Source organism: Callionymus lyra, chromosome 7 (assembly GCF_982586985.1).
Source record: "Callionymus lyra chromosome 7, fCalLyr1.hap1.1, whole genome shotgun sequence".
Classification (NCBI taxonomy): Eukaryota; Metazoa; Chordata; class Actinopteri; order Syngnathiformes; family Callionymidae; genus Callionymus; species Callionymus lyra.
In genome coordinates this window covers 19,207,753-19,223,516 of record NC_141824.1, presented here as the reverse complement: position 1 = coordinate 19,223,516, position 15,764 = coordinate 19,207,753, and the positions used below count along the sequence as shown (strand labels likewise).

Sequence of the window (15,764 nt, the reverse complement as noted above, 5' to 3'; positions counted from 1 at the left end):
GCTCCGCAGGATAAGGTGGAGGTGGCTCAGAAGCGAGACGTGGAGGGGATGGGAATACCCGAGATCAAATACGGAGAGTCCATGTGCTTCGTCCAGCACGTGTCGACCGGCCTGTGGCTCACGTACGCAGCCCTGGACGCCAAAGCTGCTCGTCTAGGAATGATGAAGAGGAAGGTGCGGATTTTCACCCGGATGGAAATGAACACTTTAAATCTCTAGAGGGGGCAGGCGCTATAAAAATCTCATCCTTGTGTGCAGGTCATTCTGCACCAGGAGGGTCACATGGACGACGCCCTCACCGTCTCCCGCTCACAGACCGAAGAGTCTCAGGCGGCTCGGATGATCTACAGCACCATGGGGCTCTTCAGACAGTTCAACAAGTGAGGACACGTTTTTATTTGTGCAGGCTTTTCCTTGATTTTCTGAGTCTCCTGTGATGTTCTCTGTGTTATCCTGATCTTTTAAGTATATATTTTATTGAGTTTTTTTTTGTTTGTTTAAGCGCTTTGTGACCCTGGTCTGGAAAAGCGCTCTATAAATATAAATGACTTACTTACTTACAGAAGAACCTAGTGTGACTCAGAATTTTATAGCAAGGTGAGGTAAGACCGCGGCTGCATGATAAAAAATACTTTATTCTTTTATACCTAATATGTTTTTCAAAGTACTTTAATATTATGCACCACCTAAGAAGTTTTTAGAGCAAATTGATGTATCTTTTCCACTGTAACAAGATGCTTTTAATTTGTGAAACAAAACATTTTTTTCATTAAAAAGATGTTAGCTCATTTCTAAATTTAAAAAAAAATCTATATTTTTCTTCAACATAAAGAAAAATACAAATTGTGCCCCCCAAAAACTGCTAAAGTAAATTTTAAAACTCCAGCTAGCACTGTTAGCAAATAGCTACTTTAGCATTTCGTTTGAAAGGTCCTTCCCTTTACATTTACTATTCAAATAATCTTCATTTTTATTTTTTAATCATGTTTTACAGATGCTAAGTTAACCACAATCTAACTATTCAGGAGAAACTTTCCTAGTTGTTGTAAAAATGACCAAATGATTATTATCTCCAGTAGAATTTAAACATGCGTTATTAACAACACTTTAATTAATGGCTTACATCTTTTTTTTTATAAACAATGTATTACTTTTTAAACAGATTCTAGAGTATATATTTGTAATATAAATTGCTAAACATCAATAAAGTACTTGATTTATTGTGTTATGTTGTTAAGTTCATAGCTTTGTATTCATCATGTTTTGGGAAACACGGATGATCTCATTGGAGGTGATAAAAGTGGAATGAAAAAACTCCACTGCTTGATATGGTTCGAAAAAAGATAGTGAATCATTAGATTTATTGAGCAGAATCTCACGCTAATAATAATGGTGAGGTCTTCATATTACAATATTTTGGTTGAGATTGTGAATCGGGACTGATCCAGAAAATGGAAGCTAACGTTACCAAGTCTCCTGTACTTAAGTAATGTATTAGGATCTGGTCCTCCCTCTCTGTAGATATATATTTAAGAAAGAGTGTTTATCTTCTTTCTGAGAATTGAAGATCTGAATGTCTGTGTTGTCTCTTGTCCATTCATCACAACCTGTCGTCTCTCAGGGGTCTGGACTCTCTGAGCGGGAAAAGCAAGCAACCTTCAGCGTCGCCGCTCCCTCTGGAGGGCGTCATCCTCTCTCTCCAGGATCTCATCTTCTACTTCCGACCTCCGGAGGAAGAGCTTGAGCACGAGGAGAAGCAGACCAAGCTGCGCTCTCTACGCAACAGACAGAACCTGTTCCAAGAGGAGGTACTTCAACCTGTTGCCGTCACCCATCATCAGTGTCTGAAGCTGAAGTACCTGTCGTCACCAGGGAATGATCACTATCGTCCTGGAGTGCATCGACCGCCTGAACGTGTACAACACCGCCGCCCACTTCTCCGAGTTTGCTGGAGAAGAAGCTGCCGAGTCCTGGAAGGAGATCGTCAACCTTCTTTACGAGCTGCTGGGTATAGATCTTACTTTATGTGGCACTGAGAAGGGATTTGAGTTAACTTGTCCTCTTTGCTTCATGAAGCGTCACTCATCAGAGGAAACAGATCCAACTGCGCTCTGTTCTGTGACAACCTGGACTGGCTGGTCAGCAAGCTGGACCGCCTGGAGGCCTCCTCAGGTACGTCAGGGTGACAAACTCTAGACATAATTTAAGTGCAAGAATGTTCTATATCAAACAGATTATACCAAGAGATCAAATTGATGACACATGAGGCATTTGTGGCCTGTTCTTTGATATTCTGCAGCCCTCCATTTTTACCAAGTTTATGATGAGAGCGACTGGAGACCATCATTGTACAATATCAGATAGTTAATGGATTATGAAAGACTCCCTACTACCCTGCGCATGCACTCTTTTATCCTTCTTCGTCTACAGCAGAACCGCCAGATTGATAGGATTATTTTCCACAGCTGTCTCTTATTAAAATTCATAAAAATTGTCAAAGAAAAAATAAATTAAATAAAAATAAAAATCCTTTTTACGCACAATGAAAAATGACAGGAAACTTTGCTCCTCTACAAGTCACACACACGCACACACACACACACACACACACACACACACACACACACACACACACACACACACACACACACACACACACACACACACACTCAGTGTTGAGAGTTCAGTTAAAAAATTAATGCAAAATCAATCCCCCCTATTTCCTGGAGGATAATCTGAGCATCAACCAAGAGTTTTAACGACACATTTCGACTGATTGAATTTGCAACATTTTTCAATTTTACAGATAAATTATGAACTTCTAAACTCTCTTTGAACTGAACTTTAAGACGACGACATATTTAAAGGATTTAGTTGGCTGTATTATTAAATATTATAATATTAAATATATATATATATATATATATATATATATATATATATATCATTCTCATAATTAAACAAGTATATCTATTCAAAATTGATCCAAAGATCACCTTTTTAATAAAAAAAAACAACATTATAATATTTTTTTAATATAATCATTTTGCCTTTCCTTAATTTTTCCCCAATCTTTTTGCATCCCTATCAATATATGTATATGTATTATTTTTAATATAATTTTCCCTGTTCAATACAACTATGTTTCATGTTCTATTCATAATTAAAAAAAATAAATAAAATGATTACATAATAAACATTTGATTTAGTTAATTCAGCTTCTTTATATAATATACATAACATTATTCTAAAAAAAGTTTCTCAATAAAAAACAAATATCTTTTGCTATTATTGCTTGACTGATCAAATATCTCTTGTGTGTCTCTCTAGGTATTCTGGAGGTGTTGTACTGTGTTCTCATCGAGAGCCCTGAAGTGTTGAACATCATCCAGGAGAACCACATCAAATCCATCATCTCACTTCTGGACAAGCACGGCAGGAACCACAAGGTTTACGGTCACAAACACCTTTAAATTAAAAATGTTTACATGACTGCGGATTAAAATATCGCTAAAGATTTTCAGCTTTAAATCCGTGCCACAAAAACAAAATAACTTTCTAAAGTCGCATTTCTATTTCTCTCAGGTTCTGGACGTCCTGCGCTCTCTATGTGTGTGTAACGGTGTTGCAGTGAGGTCCAATCAGAACCTCATCACTGAAAACCTTCTCCCCGGGCGTGACCTGCTGCTGCAGACCAACATTGTTAACTATGTGACGAGGTAATTTCTTTTTAATAACTCTCCAAATCAACTGTTGATTATTCGTGTGTCTGTCCAGCTTGAGGCCAAACATCTTCCTGGGAACCTGTGAAGGCTCCACGCAGTACAAGAAGTGGTACTACGAGATGATGGTGGATTACGTGGAACCCTTCGTGACAGCTCAGGCCTCTCACCTGCGCGTGGGTTGGGCTATGACAGAGGGTTATAGCCCCTACCCTGGAGGAGGAGAGGCCTGGGGAGGCAACGGCGTAGGAGACGACCTTTACTCATATGGTTATGATGGTCTGCACTTGTGGTCTGGTAAGAATGTTTGACTAAAAAAGCAAAATGTCTCCTCTCTTGGGCACTCTGATTTCCACCTACGTTAGAAATCACTGTCAATTTTGCCATGTTATGTGTGGTTATGTAAGTAAATCAGCGCCATCACATTATTGAGTGGTTGAATTTACTTTGAATATTTTTTATTGAAATGTTGTTCCTTTTTTAAGCATTTCATTATTTTCTAAATAATTGAATTCGATCATTTCTATATTGAAAGATTTATTTCTTTATTAAAAAATGAGAACAATAAAAAGATTAATGCATTTATTTGTATGCATAAAGTTTGATATTCTAAATCCAATTTCACTAAACATATTATCATTTTACATTTTAAAATTTAAAAGACTAAGAATGAAATAATATTACATTTAGGAAGTGTATTTTTGATTTATTTGTATTAGAATATCAATTCTCCATTAAATAAAATATATTTGATTTTTTTAAATTCAATTTTTAAGAAACAATAATTGAACATATTAAAATACAAATAATTGAATTGATTATTTAATCTAATTTTACCTTTCAATATAAAGAAACTTTCAGTTATTAATTTTAAACAATAATATTGAAATGCTTAAAAAAATAAAAACATCGTTAAAGCCACACAGTTGAACATACAGTAAAATAACAAATATCTAACATTTAAAGTGCATCAATTCAAAGTGCAGTTAAACAGTAATAAATATTTTGCAACATGTTGACCTTCCGATGGATCTGTCCGGCAGGTAATGTGGCGCGTCAGGTGGCGTCACCGAACCCTCACACTCTAGCCGCGGACGACGTGGTCAGCTGCTGTCTGGATCTGAGCGTGCCCAGTATCTCCTTCCGCATCAACGGCCACCCGGTCCAGGGCATGTTTGAGAACTTCAACGTGGACGGCCTCTTCTTTCCTGTCATCAGCTTCTCTGCGGGAATCAAGTTAGTCCTGAATGAGTTTTAATTATTTTGTTCATTTACAAATTATTTTCTTTCTCTGCAGAGCTCGGTTTCTCCTCGGCGGTCGCCATGGTGACTTCAAGTTCATGCCGCCTCCCGGCTATGCTCCGTGCTACGAGGCTCTGCTGCCTCGTGATAGGATGCGGATTGAACCCATCAAAGAGTACAAGCACGACTTCAACGGCGTTCGTAACCTGCTGGGGCCCACACTGTCTCTCACCCACACATCCTTCACCCCCTGCCCCGTCGACACTGTGCAGGTAAACACAGCAGAAGGACAAACTGTTCAAATTAAAGTGCTCATTCTTTAAAAGCCTGCAATGTCGTCTGGCTAGATTGTACTGCCACCACACTTGGAGCGAATTCGCGAGAAGCTGGCGGAGAATATTCACGAGCTCTGGGCGATCACCAGGATCGAGCAGGGATGGACCTACGGCAGCGTGAGTTTGGACTTAATTCGAGCTTAAATTCAATTTTTTAAATCATATTTCTACCCATATCAAGCAGTGGAGTGTTTTCATTCAGCTTTAATCACCTCTGAGGTTATGTGACCCTTTGTGTTTATCTTTCTGTTGAAATGCAAAAAAACTACAAAAGTATTTTGATAAAATGGGATTATTGGACAAATTAAAGATGCATGCATAGTGTTTTGGACTTGGGCTTGAGTTGACCCTGGATGGTTTTGAACAGAAGTTCAGAATGAGCAGAAGGGAGAAAGACCACCATGTCCTTTTTTTAAATTAAAAGGCTGTAAGGTCAGAGAGAACCCAAGTCTTTTTGGGTGATGATAGTAATTTGTTGTTGACAGAGGAAAACTAGACAGAGGAAAATAAAATAATCAATATACTTTTTGTGTTCTTCTTGTGTTGGTGACCTGGATGAACAAAAACGAGGAGGTTGTTCAGCTTGACCCAGAGATAACACAAGGGTTAATATTTTACTTTCAACAACTCTCTTTGTTGTTTTACAATTCATTCAAAAATACAAACTTCCTTGTAGCAATGGAGTGGTTTCCTGCTAAAACATGACAACAAAAGATCTGTAGTATAGTGAGTTATAACCTAACCTGTTTGGATGTTCTATTTTTACAGTTCAGAGATGACAACAAAAAACTTCACCCATGCTTGGTTGACTTCCAAAGTCTCCCCGAACCAGAGAGGAATTACAATCTGCAGATGTCCGGAGAGACTCTCAAGTGAGCTACGAGGTCCCGTCATGCAATGTTTTAAGGGGTTTTTGCTGATTCTCTCTCATCTCACAGGACCCTCCTGGCTCTGGGATGTCATGTTGGCATGGGAGACGAGAAAGCAGAAGAGAACCTCAAGAAGATCAAGCTGCCGAAGACGTGAGAATGACATTTATTAAGTCAATTACAATTACATTGGGGGTCAAAATAACACTTGAGGTCACAGCCGTCATAGCGACTGTCTGTAAGAGCAAGTATAAATCTGACTGCGATATTGTTTTTTTTAATTGGAGACTTGGCCTATTTAAACTGTCTACGTGTTTGTCTTTATTGAAACACGTCAATCAGATTTACTGTAATTGAAAAGGCCCCCAGTGATGGACCCATGCTCTGCATACTGCTACATAGCTTTGCCAAAGTTTATTTATCTCCTTCTAATATGTTTGTAATATTAGTAAAATTATGTGTTCATCTCTTATTTTTACACCACATCATAAAAAAAGTTGTGATCTTGTTCAGAGATACAATTCCAGACCATATGAGACACCATCAATCTTCTCCATAACTAGAAACATTGTGCGTTTGATTCAAAAAATAGGAGTCTCTTAATGTTGTTAGTGGTTGAATATTTCTGTAAAATAACTGGAACTACTTCTACTTTGACTGAAAAATGTGGATTTGGGGTTTTGTAGCGCGAAGCTAAATAAAACTCATCTGTCTTCACCAGCTATGTGATGACGAACGGCTACAAGCCCGCCCCCCTCGACCTTAGCCACGTCAAACTGACACCCAACCAGAACCAGCTGGTGGAGAAGTTGGCGGAAAATGGGCACAACGTGTGGGCGAGGGACCGGGTTCGGCAAGGATGGACCTACAGTATCGTGCAGGTAGCCTGATTGTGAAAACATTATTGGTCAAGATGTATTTTAAACTTCCACTTCTTCTTCTCAGGACATCTTGAACAAGCGTAACCCTCGTCTGGTTCCTTACAACCTGCTGGACGAGAGAACGAAGAAAACCAACAGGGACAGCGTCAACAACGCCGTCCGCACTCTCATTGGTTACGGCTACAACATCGAGCCTCCAGATCAGGAGAGCAGTAAGTCTGGTCGTTTCTTGTCGACCAGCATCTGTGTAATGATGAGATATCAACTCAAGATCTCTCTCTGCAGCGGGTCACGGTCTGGAGAACCTCCGCGGAGACAAAGTTCGGCTGTTCAGAGCAGAGAAGTCGTACGCAGTGACTCAGGGGAAGTGGTACTTCGAGTTTGAGGCGGTGACCACAGGCGAGATGAGAGTGGGCTGGGCTCGTCCCAACGTCCGTGCAAACACTGAGCTTGGAGCAGATGAACTGGCCTACGTCTTCAACGGCAACAAGGTTGGTCGACTCCTTCTATTTTATGAAAATCTTTCATAAAATAGTTCAAATTTCGGGAACTAAACCTACTGTATTACTGCCTGTCTATCAACACCAGCCAGTAGTTACACACAATAGCTTATGTCACCTCATTTATGGCAAGGTTTGAAAACTTCTGCCCACCAGCATTAGCAACATATGATTTAAAACATTATTGATGGATATGACGATCGAATCTCAATTTTTAATATTTGAATTATATTTATTTAAATGTGTGGTCTGAACTTTTAACTAGTTCACATAGAACTTTAGACCTCAGAATGTACTGAGCCTGTTGTGAGGGTCTGTCAAGCCAAAAGACGGATGGAACAAATAATTGGAAGCCTTAATATGATTAAAAAAGGTACTCTGGTAAAATGGATTACTTAAGTCAATTGATACAACAAAGAGTGTAATTGTGCCATGAGATTAGATTATGTTTTTTTATTTGAAGTAGGTTTTAAATAGAGATGCTTGTAATTGAAGTGCTGAATATCTCGGTTAAATAAGGGAATAAAAAAATAATGAAAGCGCACAATGATGACACTCACCTTCAACTCAATAATACTGACTGTGGGTTCGTGAATCATTTTCAGGCTCAGCGATGGCATGTCGGCAACGAGCCCTTCGGTCGTCAGTGGCAGTCGGGCGACGTCGTCGGCTGTATGATCGACCTCGTAGAGATGAACATCATGTTCACCCTCAATGGGGAAATGCTGATCAGTGACTCTGGCTCCGAAATGGCGTTCAAAGACATAGAGATTGGAGAAGGTGAGAAGATCGATCATTTTTTTTAATCACTGATGACTATCTAACCGTTCCTCCCTCAGGTTTCATCCCGGTGTGCAACCTGGGCTTGTCTCAGGTCGGGAGGATCAATCTGGGCCGCAACGTGAGCAGCCTCCGCTACTTTGCCATCTGTGGCCTTCAGGAAGGATTCGAACCGTTCGCCATCAACATGAAGCGAGACATCACCATGTGGTTCAGCAAGAGTTTGCCTCAGTTCATACCGGTGCCCACAGATCACAACCATATCGAGGTAAACCACAAATTTATCCAGGAAAACTGACAAAATGACACGTTTGTATTTCAGCTTGTTCTCTTTCTTTCAGGTTTCCCGTGTTGATGGGACTGTGGACAGCGCCCCCTGTCTGAAGTTGACCCACAAAACCTTTGGCTCACAGAATGCCAACACAGACATGATGTTCCTTAGGCTCAGTCTGCCTATCCAGTTCAACGAAACCTTCAAGGTCCCTGCCGGCACCACCCCCCTCACCCGGGCCCTCACCATACCCGAGGAAGAGGTGGTGGTGGTGGAGCCCGACTCGGAGTTTGAGGTCCTGAAAAAATCTGCCAGCCGGAAGGAGCAGGAGGAGGACAAGAAGGAGGCCTCTGTGCCAAAGGAGTTGTCCGTGGAGAACGAGAAGGACACTGTGTCTGAGAAGGGAAAGAAAAGAGGGTGAGTATCCCTTGTTATCTTAGGGTCTAGGTGACCCGAATGCCAGAAAACAAATTGTTTTATCCTCTGAAGTGGCTCTGGGTCAAGGTGAAAGACCTTCACCACTGTATATGTATTTATGAAAGCCAGGAAAGTTGTTCACCCTGACCCAAAAGCAACACAAAGGAAAAAACAATTAATTTGTTTTCATGTCTTCGGCATGTCTTGACCCTGAGATAACACAAGGGGTATACGAGAGGTATCCCAGGGCCTACAGATTGTTAAGTTGAGTCCTTTTCTGTTGAAGAATTATTTGTCTAAAGTCAATTATATGTTTTACACAGTAAGAAAAAGACAGTGACAGTTTTGTTGAAAATCTAGATTAAAAAGTTGGAAAACTATATTAACCTAAATTAATAAAAATCAGCAAATAAAAATGTTCTAGTTTTGTTTGTATTTATGTACCAAATTGACAATAAATAGAAAGAAATCTATATGTCAAAAACACCTCATAAAATGGCATGCTTCCACAAAGTCTCTTATTTATACCCACAATATATTTATTTGAACAAAAAACATTTTGTCTTACATTGATTTAATCAAAATTATCGATAACCCCAATCGTGATATAGTAGGCGAAGAAGAAGTTGCGGAAACTTGCAATGGCCAAGGCTGACGAAACTTGTGAATTTAGAAATTAATTCTGAACACCAACATGTCATCATCAATTACTTGTCTAATGGATTTTTACTTAAAAATTCCATGTAAATTTATTTCCAAATTATTTTGTGAACAGTAATTTAAGCCGGCCAAGGTCTCAGTGAGATAAACAAAAATCACACAGTATTTGTAGATTGACAGCACATATTAATTTATCACCATGTTTTGTAGATTTTTCTCCAAAGCCAAAAAAGCAGCCATGAATCCGCTGGCTCCGCCCCCTCCTCCGACAGTCCCACGTTTAGTGGAAGACGTGGTTCCGGATGACCGGGACGACCCTGAGATCATCCTGAACACCACGACTGTGAGGACAGCTCTCTTGTCCTGATGATGACTCTTGTTTACTCTTGTATGATGACAACATTCTTCCCACAGTACTACTACTCAGTCAGGATCTTCGCTGGACAGGAGCCGTCTGGTGTCTGGGTCGGCTGGGTGACGCCAGACTACCACCAATTCGACCCCAACTTTGACCTTTCTAAAGTCCGCTGTGTCACACTGACTGTGGGAGACGACAGGGGAAACATCCACGATAGGTGAGTCGACACTTTTTGCTTCGTTTTACACAGTGAGGCTCGAGGGTCACAACCAAAGTATATTTCTGTATGATATTTCTTTTCTAATGTTCTCTTTCTTTCTTTTCTTTTGTACTTTTCATATTTCCTCAAACTAAATAAAAATATATATATTAAAATTAGGTTTTAATTAAGAATTTTAATGATTTACATTACATTATTATTACATTAAGTTTTTAATGTAATTGTGTGTAAAAAAAAAAATTGTCACCATTTTCCATTTCATAGTATAAAATGTTACCACTAAAATTGTAATTTATTAAAAAATATATATACTTAATATAACATTGAATGACTGCAGATGTATTTTATTTTGGAAAAAGTGACACAAACCGTAACACTTAAAAAATAAACCCAGACCAAATGTATATAATTGTGGTGATACAAGGGTTTTATTGAATAGCTGCTTGAACCAGGGCAGTCTTCAGCTGAGTCTGTTTTGTCTGCCCAGCATGAAGCACAGCAACTGCTACATGGTTTGGGGAGGCGACCTGGTCAGCAACCAACAGACCCGCTTCAGCCAGGAGGACATGTTGGTGGGATGTCTGGTGGACCTGGCGACAGGTCTCATGACCTTCACGGCCAATGGGAAGGAGATCAACACCTTCTATCAGGTCTGAGCGAAATTCGATATTTTTATCTACTGATGGTGTTCGAAGAACTGAAGGTCTTCTTTCCAGGTGGAACCAAACACTAAGCTGTTCCCGGCCGTCTTCGTCCAGCCCTCCAACCAGAACATGGTGCAGCTGGAGCTCGGCAAACTCAAGGTGAGAGAAGATGAAGGGAGTGAATGTTGTAGTCCTGGTTCTTAAGACTTTGGAGTATGATGAGAAGGGGAAACAATAACATTAAGAATAATCTTATTTTATATACTGTCAAGTGAATAAATGAAAGGAACAATATATAATAATTCATTTTACACTGGGTAAACCACTGATAACATATCAGGGTTATGGGCGGCTGTCGCACACAGAGAGAATCAGCCACTATTCATTTGAGATAAACAGTTGAAGGGAAGAATAAGAGGAAGATGATTTTCCACAGACCTGACCTTCTTCTGTCTCTCTGATCAGAACATCATGCCCATCTCGGCAGCGATGTTCCGCAGTGAGCGCAACAACCCCGTCCCACAGTGTCCACCCCGCCTGGATGTCCAGATGCTGACCCCGGTCATCTGGAGCCGTATGCCCAATCGCTTCCTTAACCCGGATGTGGGAAAGGTGAGCGAGAGACTGGGCTGGATGGTGGAGTGCACGGAGCCTCTCATCATGATGGCACTGCACATCCCAGAGGAGAACAGGTCAGTGATCAAACAAGAGATGATTCCAAGGTTTCATGACCAGGTGTGAGGAAAGTCATGTTCTCTCAGGTGCATCGACATCCTGGAGCTGTCGGAACGTCAGGACCTGATGAAGTTTCACTTCCACACGCTGATGCTTTACTGCGCCGTGTGTGCTCTGGGCAACAATCGCGTGGCTCATGCACTGTGCAGCCACGTGGACGAGTCCCAGCTCTTCTACGCCACAGAAAACACCTACCTGCCCGGACCTCTGCGGGGGGGCTACTACGACCTCCTCATCAGCATCCACCTGGAGTCAGCCAAGCGGGCCCGACTCGGCACCAACAGAGAGTTCATTGTCCCCATGACGGAGGAAACGCTCAGCATCCATCTGTACCCCGACGTGAAGAAGGCTCACGCCCTCCCTGGCGTCGGCCTCACCACCTGCCTGAGGCCCAAACTGCACTTCTCCTCCATCAACTTTGTCGGCACTGATCCAGATTTATACACGATCAGTCCTGTGTTCCCCCTGCAGGTGAGACGCTTAGAATGCGTTTTCAATACAGTGTTTATGAAGTACATTAGGTGAAATCCTGTAAATGACTCAGTACAGAACAGTTTGTGTTCTTCATCCGCCACAGTAAGTAGAAGAAGCAACATAACTAGCAAGATAAATGTTTGAGGCAACAACAACAGCAAGACACTATCTGAACCTGAAAATGTTTTTTCTGGTTCATAAAGGAGAAGCAGAGGTGTTGGATAACACAAATGTATTTCCAAAAATGGGTTATAATGCATGTCTTGATACTCCCATTTAGCCTGAGCTCAAAGGTTGTTGACTTATTATTGTTTATTCTGTTGTTTGACAGGAGCTGAAGACCAGAGCTATTAGCATGCTAACAGAAGCTGTGCTGGATGGCAGTCAGGCCATGCGGGACCCAGTAGGGGGCAGCGTAGAGTTCCACTTCGTACCCATCCTGAAGCTGATCAGCACTCTGCTCATCATGGGAATCTTCAACGACGAGGACACCAAACACATCCTCAAGATGATCGACCCCAACGTTTTCAGCGGGAAAGTGGAGGAGGAGGCAGAAGAGCCCACGGAAGGAGAGGGAAAAAAAGAAAAGGCGGACGACGAGGAGGATGAAGACGCTGATCTGGAGGATGAAGGTGTCGGTGATGAGGATGAGGAGCTGAAGGATTTAGAAAAGGAGGAGGCCAAAGAGGATGGAGAGGAGAAGGAGGAAGGGGAAGCCAAAGAAGGAAAAGTGGATGGAGAAAAGGCAGAGGAGGAAAAGGAGGCTGAGGCAGTGGAAGGAGAAACGAAGGAAGAAGAAGAAGCTCCTGAGGAAGGCCTGCTCCAGATGAAGCTGCCGGAGTCTGTCAAACTGCAGGTCAGTAGATTCTGAGTCAAAGACCAGCCGGTCTGTGTTGTTTAGATTCAGGCTGTACTGAACGTCTCCTCTCAGATGTGCACGCTGCTGCAGTACTTCTGCGACTGTGAGCTGCGACACAGGGTTGAAGCCATCGTGGCCTACTCCGACATGTTCGTGCACGAAATCCAGAGCAACCAGCGCGGTCGCTACAACGAGCTGATGAGAGCCTTCACCATGTCAGCAGCAGAGACCGCACGCAAGACCCGCGAGTTCCGCTCGCCACCACAGGACCAGGTATGAGCCTCACGGTTTCCGCCACTTGCCAGAGCTTGATGTTGTCTCTGTTCCCTTGAGATGCCTCCTTCTTTTCTGACGGTAGTACTGGTCCTGCAGTCAATCACACAGGGGGCCAAAATCTTGCAATGCCGAACAAAATGTACTTTTACCAAACTTTCTGAAACAGGAAGTATACCTCTATGAGTTTTACTGTAATTGGAAGTCTCAGTAAAGCTTTTACATCGATAATCGCTGTTTCTTATCTTTTCCTAAACACTGGCTGACCAACTGACGGCCTGATAAAATCCCTTGCGGTCAAGATTTGGTCCCCCTTAAGTCTACAGTCGTCAAATTAAGTTATATCTGGTCATGAGTTCCCTTAAATATGTGAACTATCAATGCATCACAAGTGTTTCACTTTTGCTATAAGTTTATTAAGTTAGTAGTTTTAGCGATCAACCATTATATTCAATAACTATAGCACAAAAACTACAGCAAAGTATTAGTTCTGGTCAGGGACACCGAAAAGTGCACAATAAGCAGAAGGATTCAGAGAGAACTCAAAATGTATCATCATAAATAAACTCTAAAAGTGTGACTAAAAGTCACAAATATATGTGATTCAAAATTTTCTTTCTGTTTACATAAAGGGAAAATAACAAGATAAAAAGGGTACAAAAGAAGGAACTGAAGGGTCGGCAGTATGTCACCCAGTTCTTTCTAAGTTAAGGTGGGTCTATTATTAGTGGTTCAAGAGTTTCTAGTTAGCTATCTTACTTTCTCTGTTGTTGATTTTATTTCTTACTATCATTTTCTTGCTGTAGAGATAATAGTGTTGAAAGGAGACTGACATTATTTTAATGCAGGATGGAGCTACAACTTTACAACCAGACCCCTTTCTGATATTTTTATTATTTAAGTTTTATATTTTCAAGTGAGTAAGTGAGTTGCAATATAAAGTATCAAATTAGTGAATCAGAGAATTGTATTTTATTTGCAGATCTTCCCTTACTATCTTATTTTCTCACATATATATAATATGTAAAACTGACTCAAACTTTCTAACCCAATAAGCTAACACAAAATGTTTGAAAAAAACATGATGAATATATATTTGTAGGACTTTTTATTATTAAATTTGTTCTGGAGCTTAAAACCCCTCATAATTTAAACAAACATTAAACAAACTATTGGCTTCAGGTTCTTCTGCTGACTAATTTCAAGCAAAATCCAGAGGACCAGCTTTGTCCTGTTCCTGAGGAGGTCCGTGACACTCTAGGAGAATTCCACAACGACCTCCTGCTACATTGTGGTGAGAACATCATTGAATCACACAGAAGCTCAAAACCATGAAAAATATAGTCTTGAAAATGTCTTGTTAAAATATCTTACCCCATAAAGACAAAATCAAGTGTGAGACTATGTGATGATGTCGCCTACTTTTATTAAGATCTCAATCTTTCTTTCAGGGATTCACATAGAGGAGGAGACAGAGGAGGAGGAGGTGGACGCGTCACTCAGAGGACGACTCCTCAGTCTGGTGGACAGGGTCAAGAATTTCCGAAAGAAGGAAGAGGAAGAGAAGCCAGAGGCCGAAGAGGAAGTGAAGCCTAGTACGACCCCCAGAACCCTATTCACTATTGTGTCAATAGTTCTACCAGTCCGTCTCTTCACACAGGCACACTCCAGGAGCTGATCTCTCACACCATGATCCACTGGGCCCAGGAGTCCTTCATTCAGAACCCTGAGCTGGTGCGGCTGATGTTCAGCCTCCTGCACAGGCAGTACGACGGCCTCGGGGAGCTGATCCGAGCTCTGCCCAAAGCCTACGCCATCAACGCGGTGTCTTATCAGGACACGATGGACCTGCTGGAGTGTTTGGGTCAGATCAGATCTCTGCTCATCGTCCAGATGGGCCCAGAGGAGGAGCGGCTCATGATCCAAAGCATCGGGTACGTTCCAAATGCAATTTATCCAAACAAATATAACTGGGAAGAACTGACATGGTTAATACTTCTTCCAAGGTCTTCACATTTTTAATATGAATTATTAAAACCACAGAGTTAACTAGACTTTAAAACATTGCAGAAATATCATGAACAACAAAGTTTTCTACCAACATCCCAACCTTATGCGTGCATTGGGCATGCACGAGACGGTCATGGAGGTGATGGTCAACGTACTGGGTGGAGGAGGAGACTCAAAGGTAAACGTCTCATTCCTCTCTGGCATCAAGAGTGCGTTGACACAAGCCTTGTCCACCTGCAGGAGATCCGGTTCCCCCAGATGGTGACCAACTGCTGCCGTTTCCTTTGCTACTTTTGTCGCATCAGCCGACAGAACCAGCGCTCCATGTTCGACCACCTCAGCTACCTGTTGCAGAACAGTGGCATCGGTTTAGGTCAGTGAAGCTGGGATGTTAAGTTACATGTCATTTAGCAAAATCTATGCAAATCCACTATCTCTGTTGAGTGTCATGGAGTCTCAAAACAAGAAGAACAAAAGGTTCCTAACCTCTAGTAAGCTAAACCAGGGGTCCCCA

The 15,764-nt window shown here is 41.5% G+C and overlaps 1 protein-coding gene across 1 annotated transcript in view; it reads left to right on the top strand.

Annotated features, from left to right (window-relative positions):
• ryr1b (ryanodine receptor 1b (skeletal)) overlaps positions 1 to 15,764 on the top strand; it is a 72,716-nt gene that overhangs the window by 16,392 nt on the left and 40,560 nt on the right. Inside the window, exons 11-42 of the mRNA XM_087795154.1 lie at positions 10 to 174; positions 259 to 380; positions 1,622 to 1,808; positions 1,873 to 2,008; positions 2,077 to 2,172; positions 3,331 to 3,449; positions 3,586 to 3,719; positions 3,778 to 4,019; positions 4,766 to 4,958; positions 5,020 to 5,236; positions 5,312 to 5,416; positions 6,068 to 6,171; positions 6,238 to 6,321; positions 6,890 to 7,049; positions 7,114 to 7,261; positions 7,335 to 7,540; positions 8,155 to 8,329; positions 8,389 to 8,597; positions 8,671 to 9,017; positions 9,888 to 10,020; positions 10,092 to 10,252; positions 10,743 to 10,905; positions 10,972 to 11,058; positions 11,365 to 11,591; positions 11,661 to 12,105; positions 12,440 to 12,964; positions 13,040 to 13,240; positions 14,423 to 14,534; positions 14,692 to 14,835; positions 14,901 to 15,174; positions 15,311 to 15,428; positions 15,491 to 15,623. Coding sequence (XP_087651280.1) covers positions 10 to 174; positions 259 to 380; positions 1,622 to 1,808; positions 1,873 to 2,008; positions 2,077 to 2,172; positions 3,331 to 3,449; positions 3,586 to 3,719; positions 3,778 to 4,019; positions 4,766 to 4,958; positions 5,020 to 5,236; positions 5,312 to 5,416; positions 6,068 to 6,171; positions 6,238 to 6,321; positions 6,890 to 7,049; positions 7,114 to 7,261; positions 7,335 to 7,540; positions 8,155 to 8,329; positions 8,389 to 8,597; positions 8,671 to 9,017; positions 9,888 to 10,020; positions 10,092 to 10,252; positions 10,743 to 10,905; positions 10,972 to 11,058; positions 11,365 to 11,591; positions 11,661 to 12,105; positions 12,440 to 12,964; positions 13,040 to 13,240; positions 14,423 to 14,534; positions 14,692 to 14,835; positions 14,901 to 15,174; positions 15,311 to 15,428; positions 15,491 to 15,623 — 5,872 coding nt within the window. The remainder of the gene's footprint in view (positions 1 to 9; positions 175 to 258; positions 381 to 1,621; positions 1,809 to 1,872; positions 2,009 to 2,076; positions 2,173 to 3,330; positions 3,450 to 3,585; positions 3,720 to 3,777; positions 4,020 to 4,765; positions 4,959 to 5,019; positions 5,237 to 5,311; positions 5,417 to 6,067; positions 6,172 to 6,237; positions 6,322 to 6,889; positions 7,050 to 7,113; positions 7,262 to 7,334; positions 7,541 to 8,154; positions 8,330 to 8,388; positions 8,598 to 8,670; positions 9,018 to 9,887; positions 10,021 to 10,091; positions 10,253 to 10,742; positions 10,906 to 10,971; positions 11,059 to 11,364; positions 11,592 to 11,660; positions 12,106 to 12,439; positions 12,965 to 13,039; positions 13,241 to 14,422; positions 14,535 to 14,691; positions 14,836 to 14,900; positions 15,175 to 15,310; positions 15,429 to 15,490; positions 15,624 to 15,764) is intronic.